This window comes from Chenopodium quinoa, unplaced genomic scaffold, assembly GCF_001683475.1.
Source record: "Chenopodium quinoa cultivar QQ74 unplaced genomic scaffold, ASM168347v1, whole genome shotgun sequence".
Taxonomy (NCBI): Eukaryota; Viridiplantae; Streptophyta; class Magnoliopsida; order Caryophyllales; family Amaranthaceae; genus Chenopodium; species Chenopodium quinoa.
The window spans coordinates 1,687,649-1,711,786 of record NW_018742484.1 but is presented as its reverse complement, the minus strand read 5'-3'; the positions used below and the strand labels follow the sequence as shown (position 1 = coordinate 1,711,786).

Genomic DNA, 24,138 nt, shown 5'->3' with positions numbered 1-24,138 from the left:
CATGTCAATAAACAATGGTTTTAACAAATTTTAAAGGATTAGTTGTCATTTTTCTTGATTTATTATTGGTGAATTTTAGTAATTTTTATGATCAAAGTAAATTTGTTTTCAAAATTTTACTTGTTTTTGTTGAACTTTTGCTAATTACTTTAATTTTAATTGATACCTAACTTATTTTTACTGAAATTTACTGGAAAATAATTTATTGTGTAAAAGAATAATTTTTATTTTGGATAAAAACACAACACAAATATATATACTTTGTAACATATACCTAGAGTTGACAAACATGCCATATTATGTCGCGCGTGTATTAGTTTTTAAAGTAATATAGGTTAGGTATCCCTCTACAAATTTTCACCCAATTATAATAGAATTTAAACTTATGACCTTGAACTCACAATCCGCAACGTTAATCGAATAAATCGAGTCATAAAACGATACTGTGGGAGATTTAGTTTCGGAAGGACACGCTTGCGACTTGAGAGTCTCCCATAGGATAAAGACACAGCGCAAATATATATACTCTGTAACATATAACTAGAGTTGACAAACATGTCATATTGTGTCGCACATGTATTAGTTTTTAAAGTATATAGGTTAGGTAACCCTCTACAAATTTTCACCCAACTATAATAGAATTTAAACTTATGACTTTGAACTCACAATCCGCAACATTAATCAAAGAAATCAAGTCATAAAACGATACCGTGGGAGATTTAGATTCCAAAGGACACGCTTGCGACTTGAGAGTCTCCCATACTTCCGTTACATTCACGACTTCCAACTCTCACTATCACACTCACTCCACACAACTATTACAAAATTACAAACTACTTTTAACAAACTACTAAATTCCCAATTCTCTTCGTTCATACTGATTACTCCCCGGAAAAAAAAAATAAAAAAAATAAAAAAATAAAATTCAAACTCAAAATCACAAACTTCATTACTCCAGTTTTCTCAACAAAAATGAAGACTCTAAAGCCTAATTTCACACTATCTCCAACTCCACCCCTCTCAAAATCCTCATTTTCTCAATCAAAATCAACCCAAAATCTAAGGAAATGTTCCCATTATTTAAGGGTATATACCCTTAATCCCATTTCATGTTCTTCTTCTAATAAGGTATCACCCCCTTCTGCTCGAACTTCATCTTCTTCTTCGACTTCTTTAGTGGTTTCTGGGGTGGGTCCCACAAGGTTCAAGGGTCATTCTTGGAATTCTGAGATCATGGAGGAATTCCTAGAAAAGGTGTGTTTCTGTTTCTCAGTTTTAGACCTTTTTGTGCTTTTTAATTATATAAAGTTATTATTATTATTTTTTTTGTTGTTTTTAATCTATTTAATATGATCATGTACGGATTTAATAGTCGTAATGATAGAGTAATTTGATGATTGAAATAGTAATGTGACAACTAAATCAAAAGGACGTTACTGAGGTATAAGTCATTTGTATCCTTAAAGGATTCAGTTGAACTTGGTTAGTATTGTATTGGTGTTGTAAAATGGAAATCAATATTGTATTGGTCTATTGGATAATATTCCGTACAATATTTGTTTGGTGCAAGTATTGGATATTAATATATTATTAAACATGTTACAGTATATATATATATATATATATATTTTAATATGTTGTATCATTAGAATTGTAATACTTTTATTGTTACACCATTTTGATTATCTGCTTATACTGGTATGACATAAACAAAAACTATATACAAAGTATAAAACATCGATCCTTGGATTAGTTTAATTGTACATTTTCGATGTATCAATTGTCAAAGTTGTATGTCGTTAAATACTCCTAATCTTGGTCTAGCTGTTGCAAAGTAGATTACCAAGCACACAATCAATATGTACTTGCCACAAATTTCAGGCAATTGTGGATTTTGTTTTATTTAGTTGGTTAAAAGTAGGGGTGTTAATTCGGGTAAACGGTTCAATTTCGGGTAGGGTTTATCGGTTTCGGGTTATAACGGGTTGAAATTATTAGCGGGTCGGTTTTGAAAATTATCGGGTCAGTTCGGTTTGTTTTTTTTTATTTTTATTTTTATTGCGGTTTCTATTCGGGTGGGGTCCTAATCGGTCAGGTTGTAATCGGTTCAGGTCATAATCAGTTTGGGTTGAACCGGATCGGTTTGAAAACGGGTTTAATTAATTAAAAAGGGGTTTTGATTCAAAACATTTCGGGTCCTAATCGGGTCGGGTTGTAATCGTTTCGGGTCATAATCAGTTTGAGTTAAATTGGGTCGAATTGAAAACGGGTTTCGGTTCAAAACAGATCAGGTGAAATCGGGTCGGTTCATTATTGGTTCGGGTCATGATCGGTTTGAATTAACCGGGATCAGTTTGAAAACAAATTTACCCAATTTGAAGCGGGTTTCAGTTCAAATCATATCCGGTTAAAATCGATTCGGATCATTGTCAACTTAGATTAATCAGATAATGGGTAGGAATGGGTCAAGTTATAATCGAGTTAAGTCTTAATATGTTGGGTTTATCGAGTAGTGAGTTGAAATAGATCAGATCATAAACATACTGGGTTACGGGTTGTAAACGGTTCAGTCATAATGGATTACGGGTTGTAAACGGTTCGGTCTCAACGGGTTACGGGTTGTAAACGGTTCGATCTCAACGGGTTACGGGTTGAAAACGGTTTAGTCATAACGGGTTACGGGTTATAAACGATTCGGTCACAACGGGTTACGGGTTGGAACGGTTCAGGTTTATCGGAATTTATCGGATTTTTACCGGGTTTAAACAGTTTTCGGTTTAAAATGGGTTGGGTTACTATCGGGTTCGGATGTAATCGGTTCGAGATGCTTTCGGTTTCGGGTTGTAATGGTTTGGTTTGAAAACGGGTCGGCTCATTAACGGTTTGCACAAATGCGATTCAGTTCAATTTCGGGTTGGAAAAAATTGGGTCGGGTCGGTTTTCGGTTTTCAAAAAACGGGTTTTTAACGGTTCAATTCCTTTTCAGATCGGTTCAAAACAGTCGGGTTTAACGGTTCGGGTTAGAAACTGACAGCTCTAGTTAAAAGTTTTAAGAGGTGGTACACTAGTACTTAAAACTTGAAATCAAATTCCGGGTATATTACTCCTATTTATGACTCTCTGTACTCCAAAAAAATTGTAAAAAGTTTTCCCTTGCTCTCACTATCACTCTCTTTAATTGCGTTAACACCAACGACATCGGTAAATTTGCTGTCCTTCATTAATGTCATAATGCATCTCTTAAAACTTCCAATGACTTTGTAACTTGTCCTTAATGTTGTCTTGCAACTCCTTAAACATGTATTGTGCACAGATTATTTGTTTGTTTTTTTTGTCTGTTTATTTGTTGTTGCAAAATGTATATTGATATTGTAGAATGACTTAAAGAAATTGGCTAAATGATATTATATTTAGGATCAAATTCATCAAAAGGAGTGAAACAAAACTATTTGCACTTTTTTCCTCACTTTGGAGGGGTGGGGGTGGAGGGGTTCAGATTGTTGCACTTTTATGTTAGATTTTAAGTCCTAAAACTAGTTTGTGTTATTGATTGGTTATTTTGGGTTGATTGATAGGTTATCTATCGATGTCGATTCGTGACATTTCTTGGAGTATTTGGTTCCTTGATTGGGTCGATTCTTTGCTTCATCAAGGTAAGCTCTAATTTATGCTCTATTGAATGTTGTTCTTGAGAGTGCATCAACATATGATACGTATATGCTTCAGGCTTTGTAATCTAAAATATATCTTGTTTTTTCGTCTCAATGAACGATAATATGAGTGGTTCCGCCTGCCATATTTCAGAAGGCTTTTACCAAGTCTGTAGGGTGGTTGTATATGATCAAGGTTTCTTGCATGGGTTAAACCAATTCTTAATTGTTTAAGCTTGAAATTTGTACACAGTAATATATTTTGTTTTTTCATTAGCTTTGGTATCTATCAGACGATACAGGGTATTTAATTTTAATATCCTAAAATGTTGTTTAATATTTCATTTTTGAGCAATAAGTCTATAAGTTTAGTTAAATGAGGTCTTGCTTACATGTCTCTCTGACTTTCAGTTATTGATCATTTGGTAGTGTTAGGCCTGTAAGCTTAATTTCACTTTTAACTTCTAGAACCTGCCTACTTCATGCCACTGATATAGTCTTCTTGGATGTAGGGTTGTGGTATTGTGGCATCGTCTTTCTATGAATACTTTGCACAGAGTGGGAAGGTGATTGTCTTGGTGATTGAGGCCATAGGTGTGTTTCATGAACATCTTCGTTTGTTGTTTTAACAGGGTTATTGTGACAATGTGATTGCTTTTATTGTGAATTTTCTCCTTTCTATTGTTCAGGAGTAAATGGGGAACCAGTACTTATCAATAATATTACATTATTTTAGCATTCTAAAATCAGTCATTCAATAGAGTTCGGGAACTTCAGGAACACAGATATATATGATTTGTGAGGTCACCTATCTCAATGTAGAATGTTAAATCTCATAATTTGGATTGGACCTAGGAAATAACTCAAATAAGTACTTTCATGCCCCATCTACTGGAGGTCATTTTTGACGAGTTAACGCCCTTTCTTTGAGGATAATTTATGAGGTGATGGGATTCATTACTATTAGACCAAAACACCTCATGAACAGTAACAACAACTAAACCGATGACTCTAGAGAAGCTCCTTCCAATCTGCCATGTCCAGGTTATAAATTGTCAGACATAAGCAATTTTACACCTGAGGTTATGGAAGAGGTGTTTTCAATTAATCCTTAGCTTCATTCACTGTACAACAGCTATCAGTTGCTTCAGAATGAATAACAGGCTTTGCCTTTTTAGCCTTTGTCATGAGCCCTTGTAATTTCTAACTTCATTAAAAAGAGGTAGCCTGCACTGAACTACTTCCACCATCCTTTTCTGATTTTCTTTCGTCTTCTTTCCTTTCCTTTTTTTTTTAACGAAATTTGCTTTGGATATGATGCGAAGTGTGAAGTGGTTGGCAGCCTATCCCATTTTTTTGGTTAGGTTGCATGCATTTGAGCTTACCAGAGCCCTCTCTTGGTAATTGCTGTGTAATAAACATGAATCCTATATGCAAGATACTTTTAGGAAAGTTACTTTTCCTATTGTCATAATGTCTTAATCTACGAGCTTCCATCTAATAGTCCTTTTCTTGACATTAGACGGAAGAAAGAATAAAAGGTTATTATATTGATCTCAAGTTAGTAGACACTGTGCTACTTCCCTTAATTGTCGACAAATGCTTGTGTATGACTTGCTAATTTACGTTTAATGCTGGTTCCTCCTGTTACAAGTCTTACAACGCCTTAATTTATTTCATTGCTCTACATGCATAAAACATCAGGCCCTTATTCTGAATCAAATTGCACTTTCATTTGTGAGGCTGGAAGTTTACTTTGTCATATTATTATTGTACCAGATATTTATCTACTGGGAACAGTGATGCTTATCTTTGGAATGGGTCTCTATGAGCTCTTTGTGTCCAACCTTGACATTGCAAAGTCACTGTCAGAAGCGAAGCATCAGCATCGATCAAGTTTATTTGGCTTATTCCCTTTAATGGTAATTATTCTGTACTTTGGTCTTTAATATTGTATTTAGCTATGCCGTAAACAATTTGGCTTCACGGTAGAGATATTATTCATATTGATCAGCAAACTTCACAGTTGCCTATGAATTAAAAGGCTGATGATATTAATGACTATTCAAATCATAGGTAGGTAAGGAGAGGGTGTGGGGGGAGGGGTTGAACAGTAGATAATCTTTTTCGTCTAGTGCTATGTTTGGTTTTGAAGAAGATAAATTGAATTGGATTTTATTTTGTAGAACATATAACAAATATCAATCTTTATTTTCCTTTATTTTGTTCTATTCCCAAATTATTGAATGGGATGGAGGGTTGGGGGAAAAGAGAGGAGAGAAAGAGTTAAGGCATGTGTCGGACAACTGCAACATCTTAACGTTAGCATCGTCTTCTTCACCCTTGGGAAAACTATTTTCAGGCAAACAAATTCTTTAATTTCTTCTAAACAGAGGAGAAATCCTGAAAACTATTTTGATAAAGGACATCTCACAACCAATCACAGCCTTAAGAGTTAAGACTGCTCTCAATCTTGCTGCCCTGGATTTAGTATCTTTCTCCTTCAACGTGCAGGAACGACCAAGATGGCTGGAAATTAAGTCAGTAAGCGAGCTGAAGACTAAGGTAGGACATGTAATTGTGATGCTGCTCCTGATAGGGCTGTTTGACAATAGTAAGAAAGCAGCTATCCACTCTCCTACTGATTTGCTTTGCTTCGCAGCTTCTGTTCTCCTTTGCTCTGGTTGTCTTTTTATGCTCTCTAAGCTTAACGACTCAAAATAAATTTGGTACATGATGTTGTAACTATAGTAAAAAATGGCATATTAGCTATTAGCAGCATGCTTATAGGAAATGTTTTACCCCTTAAAGCTGTACTGGAATCATATGTATATATATAGGCTGTTATGGAATGGGAAATTATAATAATTGATCAGATAACCCAGCATAAGCTGTGCATTCCAAAAATTGGCCATATATTTGTTTTCCAACCTTGTGATGTTGGTTGGAAAAATTGGGAGGGGGGAGGATATTTGACCCTGCAACCTATTGTACACTTGTTCTCGAACCTTTAGCATTAAACCAAGACTTGGTCATTGGTGTACATAGTATGTAGCTTATATGTATACATGTGCCTTTTAAAGTTTTTATCCCTCTTTTGATATAATCAAGTTAGGAGCTTGATTTGGATCTTTTTTTTTTTTTTTTTTTTTTTTTTTTTTTTTTGGGTAGTAAATCATTTTCATGTTTTTCCTATAAGTACTCATTTTCATATATATGTATGTGGAAAAGTTAAAACTATAAAATAAAGGTAGGTGCTTTATATAATCCTATTCAAAAGTCCCTCCATGATTGGTTTACTCAATTAAAAAAAGAGAAAATTAAATGAAAATTACTTGTAAAATGTTGAAAATCTTTACTTAATACTAGTATAAAATGTTGAAGAACTAAGGATACACCCCATCTAGATTCTACTTTACACATTTGATATGGCTCGAGGATTAAGAAAAGGAGAGTGGGAGAAAAGATCTCACCATGATATACTTTATGCGGGCCCAAAAATGAAATAAAGAGAGCAATTGAAATTTTTTTTAAGGTGTGTGGGGTTAGATAATGTTGGTGGGTAGATTTGTTATTTTGTTTTTTAAGAGTATTGTCAAGCTATAACCTTTGTAGCTTTACACAATATACAAGTATTAGATTTTGATACTACCTCTTTTATTAACAAGTAACTTTGTAATTTAAGTAGGTTCCACATGTTCATCATTTTTTTAACATATTTTTATATACTACTTGCATTCTTTTTATTCTCCTATTTGCTTATGTAGCTTGATTTTTTAGGCAAACTTGGCCTATTACACAAACTATGATTTGGCTACAAGAGTTGATTTACATTTCCAATGGCTTTTCAATATTATGGTTGTCCAATCATTGAATTAGCCGCCCTATAAAAAATAAACTCACAACCCAAGTTGACTAGATAACAAAGTCATATATGGATAGTAACTAGGTTAACTTGACTTTGAGATTGACTAGATCCAATTAAACTCAAACCCTTTTGCACTAGCCAAAATTTACCGAAAATGATCTAATACTTCCTTCGTTTCTATTTAGTTGACACGTTTATTTTAGGCACACATATTAAGGAGAGGAGAGAGAATAAGAGAAAATGATAAAGTAAGTGGGGTACACTAAAAAAGTAAGGTATAAAACTTACTCAAAAAGGAAATGTATCAACTAAAAATAAACTTTCTAAAAAGGAATACGTGTCAACTAAAAAAAAACGGAGGTAAATATAAGATAAACCAAACTTGGAAATGAATAATCTGGCCTAAGATGACCAAAACTTGAAAATGACTTGATTTATTTATAACACAACTCAAACTCAAAAATGTTGTAACTTAATATGACTTTAATCCGTCACTTATGACCCAACCTCCCTTGAACCAAACCTAAATATGACCTAACCAAAGATTATGCAAACTTGAAACTGACCAAATCTTGACGGCCGTGGACATGAAAATTACCCATCAAAGTTGATCCTACAAACCTGAAACATCACGAATTTATCTGACAAAATCTCACCTAAATGTGAACGGACTTAACAATGACTCAACAATAATGACCTAGACCCGAGGATAACTCGATCTGGCAGTAACATGTGTTGTCTTGGTCTTTCGTTGGTTAACCGAAATTCGATCTCAACACTCGTTTTGACAACCTTGTGTAGTACCATTTGTTTTTAGGATGGAGCCTTGCCATGCATGAATGTGTGTGATTAAATTTTGCTCATGCATACGTGGGCTTCATTGATTTAGCGCAATAAAGATTCATCAAGAGAGGTATAAGGGAAATCATGAAAATGATTTACTACAAAAAAAAAGTTAATCTTACTTTTTTATTGTGATTTTTTTGTTCCATGGTATGGTTGTGTTTAACTTTCAAAGGCAATAAACCAATGTTCCAACAGAAAAGTCATAATGTTTTTTCTTTTTCTTACTTTAAAAAAAATCGTGTTACAGAAAATGCATAATATAATTGTATTTGGGGACTATATATATTATAATCTCATTGATTACAAGAATTTAAGGCAGTGACTGTCACACCATATGTTTTGGTGTTAGGGCCATGATAACATGGGGTATACCAAATACAAGAGCCACTTCCATATACAATCTCACACCCTAAGTTCAAACTACAAAACTGAAGCACACAACTAAACCAATAAAAATAGCTATAAATAATTTTGATATAGTAATTTAGCAGTAAATTTAAGAAAAAAAATGGTGAGTAGTACACTGCTAAACCATTAACATCAACGTGAGCCTGGAAGAGATGTATGTCCTGCTCCGGGGCTACGACCAGGAGAAGTTGGCCGATATCCCTCAGTCTCAGTCTTCTTGTAGCGGTTCACCTTGTAACCTATCGAGACTGCACTTGGAGGCCTCACAATGAACCTCACTGAAGGAGGCCTTTGCATGTTATGAACATGTGTAGGAGTTGGCCTAGCAGCCGCCACCACGTTAAACTTTGGTAGTAGTAGGATGACTACCAAAGTTGCAAATAACAAAATTGTGATTACACTCGTATTCTTATGTAAGTTAGCCATGGAACGATACTCCTTGGAGGCGAGGAACGAAGGAGGTTGGTTAGGTCAAAGTGGTGTAGTGTAATGGTGTGATGTACAATAGTGAGATGTAAGGGGTATTTAAGATGATAATCAAAAGGTATTATACATCAAGTTGGCTTAGTAGTTGATTAGTTTGATGCACATGGTTTAGAGATTAATAAGTACATTAATGTACTAATTTATAAAACCTAAGAGTGGGGAAGTTTAATGGTACTAAGCTTAGAGTAAGGAAAGAAGGCAAATAACATGCGAATTATTCCATTTTTGGAAAGTATATTAGTATTGACTGATATCATTTCCTAAACTATACATCTTACATTTTTAAGGAAAAAAAGATTGGCTTTATTGATTAGACAACACTAAATGTCTTTAAAGTGCAATTTGCCATTTAATTGTATATTTTTTTTTTAACAAATATTAATTGTATATTATTACATGCTTAATCTAATACATATACTCTAACCAACAAGCTAGAATTTATTGAAAAACTCAAGTAAAGGAAAAAGGAAGTTATTTTTAAACACATATCCTACATAGAGATATGTACCTGCGTCAAATATATACATACTCAAAATGATTCTTCCGCTTAGTTGTTGAGAATCCCTTGTGTTATTCCAAAGTAGGACGTTTCGGCTAGATGAAAACAACGCTAGCTTCTTTTTTGATACTCTTGTTCTTGAGGTTTTGATGTATAGACCTAGCTAGGACCCTTTCTAATATCTTTTCTCTTGTGATTCGGTCGCCAAATAATATTTCAAAGTGATTCTCATTTCGATCAATGTTCAATTTGTACAAATCTTTGGATGAAATTGTTTTGTATTTCTTCCATTCTCTTTGACTCGTAAGTGGCTTACAACAGTTTGTCAATTGCATGATTCAAAAACCTTTCATTCAAGCATCTTTGGTGGTTTATACGTGAACTATGCACAAACTTATATATATTGAGCATATTTGATGGTTTATATGCTAGACAAAATATAATTAAATGAAATCTTGTTAGATTCGATTTAATGTATATTTTCAATATACTTTATTTCTTGCTAATTAAACATATGAATAATTAAAGTTATGCATTGACAAGCGTGAAAATCAAATTATAACAATAAAAAAATCACTGAAAAGCAAAAAACAAAGACAAAAAAAAAAAAAAAAATTTGCCATCAAATTATAAATATTACAAGAATCAAGTGTATACTACTCGCAATAAGTTATTGTAAAACCGTCTTAAAGGATGGAGAAGACTATTTGCCTCACTTAAGATTGATCAATATTTTCACCTCCAAAGGCCAGCCACGAATAAGCCCTCCACTCTTTCTCATGCATGCGCCACTTCTACCATGCAACATGTTTAGCCAAAGCCTCGCTGCGTTATTTCTCACACACCCTATTAACCAAGCTCTATGCTCACACTTTCAAAGCAGCTTCAAAAACCTTAAACAAACCCAAAATAAGGATCAAAATTCTTCCCAGCAACGGTCATATAATTAGAAGTTTGGAACAATGTTTCACATAATCGCCACACTATGTCAATGAAACGGGTAACTTATACTCCCTTTATCTCTAATTTTTTTTTGTAACCTGGCCCATTGGTAATTGAGTTTTTTTGTACTACATAATTTACTACGTAGTTCAACGGGTTTGATGGGCACGTATGTAATGAATAATATGGTATAACGGCAATATTTAATACGAGACAAGCTTGTAAACCAACAAAGTGTAAACTCACTTGACAAGTTCTTTACTTTAGATCCTAGAGGCAGCTAAGGTTCGAAGACGTAGAGAGTGTGTATACAATAAGAAAATTTAAGACCGGAGCATGAGAGTTGGGATAAAGTTTTTTGACAACATTCAAGTATTTAATTAGCGGACTACATTATTCCGCAAATAATTAATCCAACTTTACATGGTATTAATCGAAAAAAAAGTATATTCTATAGTACAATGTCTATAGTGCGCCGCCACTTTCTGGCTTTATGTTTGTCTGTTTGTTTATTTATTGCCGTAAACGGACAGAAGAAAGTCTGTTGACTGCTGTCAAATTATAAAAATAATACCAATTGTAAAGGAATTTCTTGATGTCTTTCCAAAGGATTTACCTCCAACTAGAATACGACTACTTATACAAGTACGGACTTCCTCTAGACTTGATGTCCAATATCACCCCAATTTTGAAAGCACCCTAAGAATGACACTAGTGTAAAAATGTGATAGAGTATATATATAAAAGTAAAATTTGAAAAATACTACTAGAGATTGTTCACATTTTGTACAATATCACTTCAATTATTATTATTTTTTTTATTTTTTTTAAATTTTTTTTTATTGTATATTATCACCTAATTTTCTCAAAAACAAAAAAAACTCCCACCCAACCCCCCTATATGACGTCATGGTGGGTCCTACAACCAATTTTCCTTTTCTCTTCCTTCGAATTTCACCTTTCTTCTTCCCTCTTCTTCCTAATTAACCAATTATCAACTAATTAACCTTACAATCAACTCCCCAAATTTAATTTATAAACCCTAATTTCAATTGAAAAACCCCTAAATTGATTTTATAAACCCTAATTAAACAAAACTCTCTATAACATGATTATGCCCTCGATTTTGCATTGTCGTTTGGCTTGAAAAACAAATTAGCGAATTAAAACCCTAAATAACGCCTAACTGATTCGCAAATTGATTATAAAATTAGACAAAGAGGAAGAGTGAGGAAGCTGAAGAAAGAGCATAGGTGAGAATCGAGGGAAAAGAAAGGTACAATTGGTAGTGGGACCCACCGTGACGTCATATATGAGAGTTGGGCAAAAGTGGTGGGAGTTTTTTTGGTTTTTGAGAAAACTAGGTGGTAATATACACTAAAAAAAACTTGAAGTGGTATTGTACAAAACGTGAACAATAGTTGGTGGTATTTTTCAAAATTTCCTATATAAAACAATTCTTGGCTTCAACCATTAGTTTAAGCTAATGACTTGGCTAATGGTTGAAGCCCACGATCGTTTTATATACTCTATCAAAATGGTTAAATTGAACAAGTAGAAGAGTTGCTACATATGGTTTAATATAACAAATTGTATTCTATATAGCGCTAAAAAAGGGTGGAGACGCATGTACATTGCTCAATGTGCATACGTTGAACATGCACAGTGCATACAATAGGTATCAAGCTTAACTTCAAAGAACATAAAGACTAATAACATAAACTCCAATGAAGCACTGTGCGTATATTGAACATGTACAGTGCATACACATTACACCTCCACCATTTAATTATTGGTCTGTATAGTGGACTAGATCAAATCAAGCTTGGATCGAAAAAAAATCCGAGTTTGGGCAAAATTTTTGGACCCAAATTTTTTAAAAAAAAAACGAGTTTAGGCAGCCTAAAAAATCAAGTTTTTGTTAAAATTTTTGGCGCGATAAGCTTGCTATTTTTGGCCCAAAATAGCAGATTTAGGTGCAATTTTTTCGACCCAAAATTAGGCCCGAATACTTGACCCAAAGTGGAACTTTTTTTTGGACAAAGTCCGACCCGGCCCACGATTATCTCTACTTTATAGTGTCATCATAGTGTGCCAATTGTATCCCTAACCATTAAAAAAGTAAATTTTTAAGGTGGAGGCGGATGTACCGCCTTTCATTCTTTGAAAAAAAAAAACAAAACGCAAAGAACATACTACCATTTTTTAAAGAACATCCAATTTTTGAATCTTTAAACTGAATTATTTGCTCCGTAATTGAAGAAGTTTGGTATTATTTTCTATATTAATAGGATCTCAATTTAGAAATTTGATCATATTTTCAATTTTTTGAATTCTTTAAAAATAGAAAACTTAGAGAGAGAAATAGAGAAGTTCGAGAGAGAGAAATTCCAGAGATCGAAGACGATGGATGCGCGCATTAGGGATTTTGAGATTTTGATCTTCGTTTTGTTAATGGTGTGATTGGTGAATTTGTATGTTGAATTTGAGATCAATGTGACAAAGGTTGAAGATGATGTCATGTTCTTTATAAAATATTGTTATGTTCATTATTGTTATTAATAACTCTGAAATCAATGTTAAATTTAAATTTAATTCACATGTTCTGTTTAAATATTACTTATGTTCTTTTTGTATATCTTTTATGTTCTTTTGTTATACCCCTTATGTTCTTTTGTTTTATCCTTTATGTAGTTCTTCTAAGTTTTTTGTTCTTTTTGTTAATCTTGTACTCCCTCCGTTTTTTTATTACTTGCTCCATTTCTCAATGCGCGGAATTTTAAGAGGAATAGTGAAAAGTAATAAAATATGATGGAGTGGGGTTGTATGAAGAATAAAAAAAAATCTAAAAACAAACAAAAGTAAGTATAAATTGGGAAGAGAGAGAATATGATAAATATTACAATAAGGAAAAATTGCAAGGAAGGTCCTTTTAAGGAGTTGACCTTGTGAAGAAGGTCCTTTTATGAAAAAGGTGGCACAAAAGGTCCTTTTATGGACTTTGGGTTGTGAGGAGGGTCCTTTGACTAAACTCCGGCGTTGACTTCCAAATTCCGGCCCAAAAAAAGTCACGCGCGACTACTTTAGATTTTTTTTTCTTTTTTTCCCTTTCCCTGTTCTTCTGCTGGAACAGCCGGAACCACCGCCTGAATCCCGCAACCCATCCCCCACCCTTGCCTGAATCCCGTAACCCTTATACAACCCCCTTGGCTAAAACCCGCAACCCACCCCCCACCCTTGTCCGAATCTCGTAACCCATCCCTCCCTTGCTTGAAACCCGCAACCCATCCCCCACCCTTTCCTGAATCCCGTACCCATCCCACCCCCACCCCCTCGCCTGATACCCGCAACCCATCCCCCACCCTTGCCTGAAACCCATAACCCATCTCCAACCCCCTTGGTTGAAACCCGCAACCCATCCCCCACCCTTGCCTGAATCCCGTAACCCATATCCAACCCCCTTGGCTGAAACCCGCAACCCATCCCCCACCCTTGCATGAATTCCGTAACCCATCCCACCCCCTCGCCTGAAACGGAAACCCTTATCCACCCTCCACCAGCTCTGAAATCCCCATCCTCACCCCTACCAGCTCTAAACTTCACCTGAAACACTAAGGCCGTGACGACCTCCATGTTTTCAATTGAGGAAAGAGCGAGAAGAGAAAAATGTGGTGTAGGTGGCTAATTGGGACTGTTGACAGTCGTGGAGGAGAGAGAGAAAAGAGGAGGAAGAAGGGTGGTGTTCTGGGAAGTAGAGTGGTGGTTTGAAAGGGGACGGTGGTGGTCGTCTGGGAAGAAGGGATGGTGGTAGCGGTGGTGGGTAAGTGGTTTTGTTTTTATTGGTTTTCAATTGAGGAAAGAAAAGAAAAAAAAAGGAACTGATTTAAGTAGTCACGTGCTGTGCACGTGACTTTTTTTTGGCCGGAATTTGGAAGTCAATGCCGGAGTTTGGTCAAAGGACCCTCCTAACAACCCTAAGTCCATAAAAGGACCTTTTGTGCCACCTTTTTCATAAAAGGACCTTCCTCACAAGGTCGACTCCTTAAAAGGACCTTCCTCGCAATTTGTCCTTAAAATAAAGGATTTTTTTGTCAAAAAACTACCTATTAAAAACCGGTCTTTGTGAGAAATTACCTATTATAAAATATGTTGTAAGAAATTACCTATTACACTGCAAAATGTTGTAAGAGACTATCATAGGTCGGAATCTTGCCGTTGACTTTTTCTCCAGCGTTGACCATGTCATGTGACCCTCACGTGACCTTTGATGAACCCTTTCCCACCCCTTTTCCCCCAATTTTCCCCTTCTTCTCCAATACACCCCCTTGATAACCCTAAATCCCAATTACCCTTTCGAATCCACATTTCTTCCCGTCATTGCTGCGAATTCCCTTGATATCCTTTCCAATTGGTGTAAGATTTTGTTCAATTTATGTTTAGCTTGCTATTTTTGTTTAAACCCCTTATTCCATTGCTTGGTATATGCGAAAATTAATTGTTCAACAAATTAGGGTTTTTGCGATAATTGCGTTTGCGTTTTAAATGCAGGTACAATGGCTTCTCCTTCTAATGGCAAGTGCAGCTGTGGAATACCATTGCAAGAGTCACTGCATGGACTCATGTCAACCCGAGGAGAAAGTTTGAAGCTTATAGATTCTATAATCCTAAAACGAATCAAATTAAAAGGGCTGCATATTTTTTCGTTGGGTGGATAAGAATATCATTTATTATTGGAAAAGAGATTTAACAAATTAATTGGTTGTTGAAAAGTATTTGCTTAAATGTGAGGTAGCAGTACATGTTGAAAAACATATGTTATATGGAATAGGAGAAGATGAGGCTTATGGATGAAGCAGAAAACTTGAAAATAAAGTTGTAGAAGAAGACCAGTGGGAAAGTTGGGGGAAAATTGGGTGGGAAAAGGTTATTAAAGGTCACGTGACATGGTCAACGTCGGAGAAAAAAGCAACGGTGATAATCCGTCCTGTGGTAGTCTTTTACAACATTTTGCATTTTATTAGGTAGTTTCTTACAATATATTTAATAAGTAGTTTCTCACAAAAAGTGATTTTTGATAGGTAGTTTTTGACAAAAAATCCTAAAAAAAAAATATAAGGGGACCACTAGTGGGGAGGAAAATAGTAAAATATTGTTTAACCTTTTCGAAAAGGAAAGTGAAGCAAGTAATAAAATACGGAGGGAGTATGTATTTTAGCGCCGATTTTTTTAATTTAGCCCTCATGTTCTTTAAACTTAGCCGTATTGTTCTTTTAATTTAATTATTATGTTCTTTGAGATATTAAGCGATACATAATTTATGTTTTAACATATGTTATTCTTAAATTAGTGTTTAACACTATTTTCAATTGTTAAAATATTAATTTTGAATATTATCTATCAATTCCATGTTTTTTTTAAAATATTAATTATCATTTAATAACTATGTACTTCGCATATTTTTGAGAAATATTACTTATCATTTAATTTTGCAGATCATGTATGAAGGTTGGTGACGATATTATTTTAGGACCTCCTCTGTTGATAATTGATTTCCTTCCAAATCAAAGATCATCTTTAATATTAATAAATAACAAAATAATATAATATAATGAACATTATTTATATTTACCCATCATGATCTAAAGACAAAGTTATGTCACAAATAAAAGTGCATTACACACTTACAATCAAAGAATATTGACATTTACAATAGTTTATCAAAAGATTTAATAAAGATCATAATCTGATATAATAATGGACATGTGAATAAAACATAGTGTTAATAGTTAATTGTACATTACAATAATTTTACTTCCTCTCTCTAAAATTTTAAAACCTCCTCATTCTCTCTACAAAACAACTCTTTCCTTCTCTATTTTCCCCTGCCGCCGCCGGCCAGAGCAACTCTGCTCATCTAAGGTCGCCGGCGAGCATCCTTAAAGGTCGCAAGTTTGAATATTTGGTCAAGGGTATGGTCTCCAAAGCTAACTCGAACGCTTCGGTATTTACGGAGTAAAGTTTGGGTTAGGGTTTCAATTTTGGGGAGATTTCTATGTTCTTCTAATTGAGGATTAGCATCATATCCAAGGCCTAGAGTTCGCAACCAGAAGGTTTCTGGTTTTCCCAACGGTGAAGAGTTTCAAACGTGGAACTTACAGTCAGCCGCTTTCTCGCTGGTGTTCATCATCGCAAAGGAGGTTCATGGGTTTCATGAACCTTGGGGGTCCTCTTTCAAAGCTTTCAAAACCGCTGCCGTTGATAATTTCACCGGTAAAGGTAATGGTTAGGTTAGGGTTTCTTATTTGAATTAGGATTTGGTTGTCATTGGTTTGGGGCTTTAATTCTAATGCTAACTTCATCGCTGCCGTGTGTGTGGTTTTGGAAAGTATACTGTAAAGGTAAAGACTTGGTTAGGATTTCCTGCTTGGAATTTTAGTATTTCTCATTTCCTGCATTTCTCCATGTTAAGCTCCTTTATGTTTAATTAGTTTGTTTATTTTCAGTTTGGTGGAGTTAGGTTTGTGTTTAGTATGGTTTGTGGCTAGTTTCCTTGCATTTCTGGTTCTCTGTAGAAAGTTTGATAAGTTGGATGTTTTTCGATGCTCTTTTTGTTGTGCTATTTAGGTTTGGTTGTGTTATAACATGTGGTTTAACATGTTTTAGGGGAGCTAGGGGGATGTGTTAGCCTCCTCTTACAATGTCTTGGTGTTCGGGTTCAGGTAATCGTGGGGATTGCCCTTTATTGTGGTATGTTTAGGCTCTTAGGATTGGTCTTGGCTTATTGTTTGTATGTTGTTAGCTCTTTTGATCTCTAAGGTCAAGAGAGAATTCGAAGGTTATCCATTAACAACCTTTAATTTATTTCAGCTTAGCAATGGATTTTCAATTCACTGCTTTGAAAAACCTTTATCTTAACCCCACTCTCTAACATGGAGGCTCCTTTAAGTTTCTTTTGGGGGTTTTTTTAGTATGGTAATGGTCTTTTTCCTAGAGAAGAGGCCAAAGGTACCCACAATTAAGGGCACCGAGTCATTTTTTAAAGTGACTCTGAGTGTGCTGTCAAGCCTGAGTCGTATGTTGTTTCTACCCCTGTTGCCTAATGTTAAAGACTATTCGTGTCCTTTTGAGCTCATGTTATTGTTAACCAATAACCGTGTGTTCTATTCTCTTCCGTCCATTGTCCAAGATCAATGGTACATTGGATACAAAGATAACCATGCTAATATTAGGTATCTCCTTAAGCATGTTCGATGGCAAATACTTGGTTTTTCAAGTCGACTGTTTCTTGCAAGGATGATGTTCTGTAGTTTTATTTGTAATGTTTGTACCATTGGAGCTAGTAAATTTTCTTTGGGTAGTTTATAGAACTTACTCCATAGTTTGTAATTTTTATTTTAAGTCTATTTATGAAGCATTTGTCAAAAAAAATAAAAAACGTAAATTACAAACAAATATACTCCCTCCGTGTTTTAATAAGTGTTGCAGTTTGACCGAAACATAATTTTAGGCAATTTGATTTACTTAAATAAAATAAGAGGTAATTTGGGTATTTAGAGTATTAAAAATTGTAAAAGATAAATAGTGAGGTTAATAATTTATTGAAAAGTAATCAATGTGAGAGGATAATAATAATAATAATAATAATAATGTAGTGGGTTTTGGTGGGGACTATGAAAGGAGAAAAATATGATATTAAAATGTAGCTTTTTGCCAAAAAAAGGAAGTGTAACACTTATTAAAACACGGCCGTGTTTGGTAAGTGTAAGACTTATTAAAACACGGAGGGAGTAAGGTACATTATGTTTTCTGATGAAAATATTATTTGATAGTATGTTCTTTCACTCTGGGTATATGTTCAGTAAATTTTAACAGTATGTTCTTTTTACTATAACTATATGTTCATTACATTTCTATATATATATATTTGAAACGGATGTACCATGCACTACGTGGAGGTGCCTCTAAGAACCACCGATTATTAAAAAGTGGATAACCCTCACTTTCCCTTATGAATAGTGATATGAGTCTAAAAAGAGTGAAATTCACAGTAGCTCCCAATAATGTAGCTCAAATTCGTTGTAAATGCTTTACATTTGTTGACTCGTCACCTTCTCTGATATACATCATCACACTTGTCCTTCTTACCAGGTTATCAGCTCGTTCCTTAATATACTGTTCGCTATTGCTTCTCTTCCATTCCCGAATTTGATCTACGCTCAGTTTTTAGTGCATTGATTTACACAGTTTCTGCACATTTGTTGTAAACAAGCAAAAATTTGTTGAATTTATTTTGCAACAACTTCCACAACTTTTTTTATTTTGACAAAGTGGAACAAGAACTAGCTCCCAACTGACTTGAGACTACAGGTAAAATAAGAAGAAAGTTTAATTCTCTTAACCACACTAACACCAGAACTATACCGAGGAATGGGGGTCGACTATCTTGACTTGCTAAGCAGTACAAATAAATCAACAAAATTTACAAAAGTTAGTTCTTTAAAGAGTTTCTTATTTGTGATTAATTAACAAAATTAACATTATCCAGTACTTGTTAACTTCCAAGTGTTGCTCATTTAATCAATTGGACAAATATTATACTCTCATTGTTTTATATAAGTGCATCACTTCTCTTTTTTCCGTTTTTTAAGTGCATCATGTTGTAAAATAATTGTTTTAAAGGCTACAAAAATATAAGAATAATGCGTTTGTTTGATCAAAAGAAAAATGGTGTGGCGTGACATTTCGTCACTGATTTTGAAAACGAATTCCGGCGCAACTGGGGTGCACATTGTATCGCCGATACGTTCCCTAAGGTTACACACCACTCTTACTCAAAGACACTTTTGGGTGAGAGGTGGAGCCATATAAACATATGCCCAAAAGATCGAAGAAGAAATGTGTTTAGCACTTTGTGGATAAGTGTATTGTAGTATCTCGTCTTATGTTTTCTGAAAAGATTCTAAGCCATATATAGACAATGCAAGGAGTATGAAGAGTCAAATGTAATTATCAAATGAGTGATTAAAACAGATTAATGAAGATGATTTAATCACAATAAACAACCACTTGAATGAGGGGGTTACATAAGAATATCAAAAGATCATCAAGTAATCCAAGAGAAAGAGTAGAAAGCCAAAGAGTGAATCTAGACATGGAAAAAGCCTACTCCACAACCCACCAGTGGGCAAACGTGGTAGGCCACAACCTACTTATGGAGTAAACTGATCATACTCTAGAAAAGCCACAAACCAACCAAGATATATGGCTTTTACTCTCTTTATTCCAACAATCCCCCACTAAAGGGAGGAAAAGCAAAACCACAGAAGAATGAAAAATGAGAGACAACATATTGAGCATAAGAGTAGATTAGTACATAACACTTAGATATTACATAAGTAATTTAAAATCTAGTGCTTAGTTGTATGAGGCAATGAACTACAAGTTTAAGGGTGGACAAACCTTGAAACCCTTAAGACTCTTTATCATGGAGTGGAAGAACCTTGAAGCTCTAAGTTTAGTGCATAACCCCCACAACACATACATCACTCAAAATTTATATGAACTCCGCGAAGAGATATGCTCTTTTATAGCCAAGCATATTCACCTTAGGTCTAGTGGAGGCTCTAGGAAATCCGCATTAGTCTTCACAACCACATAGGTGAATCACAAGAACTCAACAAATGCTACATCGTAGTTATTAAACCCACAAGACCATGGATTCATTAAGAGCATAATGCTCAACCTCACAAGTCACAACAATCATAAACATCGGTGATTCCAAAGTATTAGTGCGTCCACTCAAACATTTGGATTCATTAAGAATCTAAGGACTCATCCTCAAATAGTGGATCAATCAAGTGCGTCTCAAATGGCACTAAACCAAATGGTTTATTGTTCCATTAAGAACTCAAAAGAGCTCAACCTCAATCAAGAATTACAACACGTGCCATAGAGATAGGAAAGTAATGCTTTTAATCTTTCCACATGGGCTTAAGGCCTATCTCCCTCGACATTTCAACATGTTATCAAGGATTGTTACATGTCCCAAATTTCCTTATCATAGTGCACAATTATTTTTTCTAGAATACTTTTCCAATAAGGAAACTAACATGTTACCAACATCAATTTAATTTGCACAAATGGTTAGAAAAATATTTCACACTCACCATTAGATGAATAAAGTAACAAGATAACCCAAAACTTGAAATTTCAAAAACTTACTCAATCAAGTCCAATCCTTGAAAATAATATAGCTGCCTTAGTGAACTTACTTTATCAATCACCAATCATCAACACTTGCCTTCCAAAAATTTTTGAACAACTTTTCTCGAAAGTTAGTGTATTTCACAACCTTTGTACTTAAAAAGATACTTAGTAAAGGATGAAGCAAGTTTAAACAACGTTAGCCATTCACTATTAACTTTGTAAAATATTGCACTTCAATTATTTCACAAATATATGCTATGTTAAAATAAAATGCAATGCATGTCACTATCACATAGCTAAATGTATTAGCATAGACCAATTAAGACATACTTTAAGACCTCTTTACAGTATAAACAATTCATGCCAATACAAAACATATCCCACTTGAATGATGGGATGAACAAAAAATACCATGTCACCACAAAAATCCTCCCAATTACGAAAAATGCATGACACTTTGGAAAAATAAAAAACTCATAATAATTATTATTCTCAAAATAATAAAACACATGTCATATTTAAAATCGTGAAAATTGCTTAACAAATTGGAAAGATAAGAAGTTCAAGAATGTTATTAACTACAAATACACAAGTGATTTTCAACACCACCACATTACTCACATTGTAGAAATAACACAAAAATTAAATTACCTTGAAGCAAGTAGTGAGAAGCATACTTAGTCACAAATACTAGATTCTCACAAGGTACTACCCAAACTCTTGTACCATCTCACAGGTAAAAGTCTTATCAAATACTTGAACTTCAACTCACATTTCTTATCTTCAATATGAAACTCCCCAACCAACTCACTTAAGTCACCACTTTGAAGGCTTAACAAACTATAATCACTAGAGGGAAACTTATTATCAAGGACAATGATCCAAAATAATTAAGTCATCTAAGTGAGACCTACATTGTTCCATTAAGACAAGAAAAATAAAGTAACCTTTACTCACAAGTTTAGCCTTGAATACTTCCAACAAAACTTGGTTAAATGATATCGAAAACCTTTAGAAGAACTATTAAGAAGAACACTCCTTAGAAGGTTGTAAAGCTCTAAGTATGTTTAGACAAGTTCTAACTTATTCTCAATGGTTTCTTCCAAGGTAACCGTTCACTCACGGAATTCACTAATTTAAAAAGATACTCTCTTAACATCAAGGCAAACAAGTAATTATCGTCTTTAGCAAAGTTAGTCACTTTCATACTTTGTATCAAATAGAAGAGAAACTAAAATTGATGCCTCTTATTCCTCTTATAGTCAAATTGTTCACTCAATAAACAAAATAATTACATAATAAGATAGGAAAATAGCAATCAAGAGACATGATACTTACAATATGCATAGCCAAATCACTTATTATTTAAACATGGCATAAGCATAAAATTACTAAAAACAAATTATTATAGTAATAGATGCCTTTTAATGTGGTACATGGAGATAACCCAAAATTCACACACAAAGTCATGGAGCATACAAAAAATTACTTCAAAAGAAAAATCGAGATGTTTCACAACCCCAACCAAGACTTTGAATCCAACACCTATTCTCATATTATACTTTTCTCCCACATTGGATGATAGAAGTCTTCAACTAAGTATTGATATTAGACATGGTAAACTCTAGTCCTTTCACATGGGGAACATAAGGACTAAATTCATACTACAAAGTTCTATACAATCATAGAATCATAACCCCTACATGCCAAACTTAAGTATAAAATCAAAACCTAGTTAATTATGGAGAAAGGAATATGCGAACATACCTCCATGGTGCCTCTAATAATTTACCTTAGCGATCAATGATGAACGACCCAATGACCACCACTTGTAATGATTGTGCATCCACTAAGTATTTTGAGCTCTTGAAGCACACATGGATCCATGTTCTTTACTTGAATCATATTGGCATCATGTGGAAATTTACTAGACATAGCATCAAAAGAAATAAAATTCTTAAGAACCACTTTCCACAGATAAAGAAATTGATAATGACACAAATGCCAATACTAAACCAAATTGAACCAAGTAAGAACAAAAAAATGAGCAAAACATGCAATAAGAATTAATAACTCTTAAAAACTCTCTCTTAAGGTGACACTAATGAAATAAAATAATCTAACCATTAAATTGAAAGTAATAATTCAAACATACTTTACTTCTAAATTTACGTCATAATGTTAACACAACTTTGTTAACACATTAAAAATAAAATATTGTCACCCAAAGAATATCAAGAGTAAAATAACTAATAGTAGTCAAGTTTCACCCAACAAGAGTTTGGAAGCTTAACACACCTAAGAGTCTCAAGAGCAACAACCATTAAAATAAATAGTACTCTTAGGGGACAAAGCGTATTACTCTTCACAAATAATATTGCATGATTCTATTCAAACCTTCACTCACTCAAGAAATCGTAAAACTAATACAAGTTTACGAAATATCATGGATAAATGCAATGTAGGCATTCAGCACTGAGCATGAACAAAATTTCCACAAGCATGACATATACATATCAACATATATATTTGCTAAAAAATAATAATCTTTGATATCATACACAAACGTAACACAAAATTCATGGTAAAACTTATAAAATCTACAATTTAACAAGTCTTAAATAACCATGAATTATCTATCAACATAGGCATGTCTACATTAAGTCCTCAACATATTACTAATAGAAATTAATCTAAAACAATAGTCTAACATTTACTTTATCAATGAACAAAACAATACATATGTTCAAAAAATCAACAAACTGGTAAATAAAACCAATTAACATATTTCTAAGTACTAAGTTCAAATCACAAGCATAGAACAAAGAGATAGAAATAATCATACCATGTAATATCACACATATATAACATGAATCATGCTTTAGCCTATAAACTAATAATCATATAACAAATAATACATTATGGATAAAATAATCATCTAACATTATAATGCCAAAAAATCACAACTCATATATTTGTCAAGAGGATTATTAGATATTAAACCACAAGCTAAACATAATCAATATAAAATTTGGTTTACAATGGACCTCCCTTAAATTAATTCAAGAAATGTGAATGAGCATTCTTGTAATACGCCCAAACATCCACTCTAAAAATGCAGCGCAAAGATGTGATCATAAATCCCAAATGTGAGCTGCTATCAACGATCCAACCATTGGAAATGAAGCCTTGCATGTCTTGAACAAGATCCCAAAATTTCAGCCAAAACCGAC

General features: G+C 34.0%; 1 protein-coding gene across 1 annotated transcript; it reads left to right on the top strand.

The window, feature by feature from the left end:
- The first annotated feature begins 650 nt into the window (after window positions 1-650).
- On the top strand, window positions 651-6,739 carry LOC110719350. The gene is made up of 5 exons (XM_021898263.1): window positions 651-1,254; window positions 3,576-3,653; window positions 4,163-4,244; window positions 5,430-5,572; window positions 6,165-6,739. Exons 1-5 carry the CDS (start codon window positions 973-975, stop codon window positions 6,372-6,374), a joined length of 795 nt encoding a protein of 264 aa, XP_021753955.1. The 5' UTR covers window positions 651-972; the 3' UTR covers window positions 6,375-6,739.
- Window positions 6,740-24,138: the final 17,399 nt, after the last annotated feature.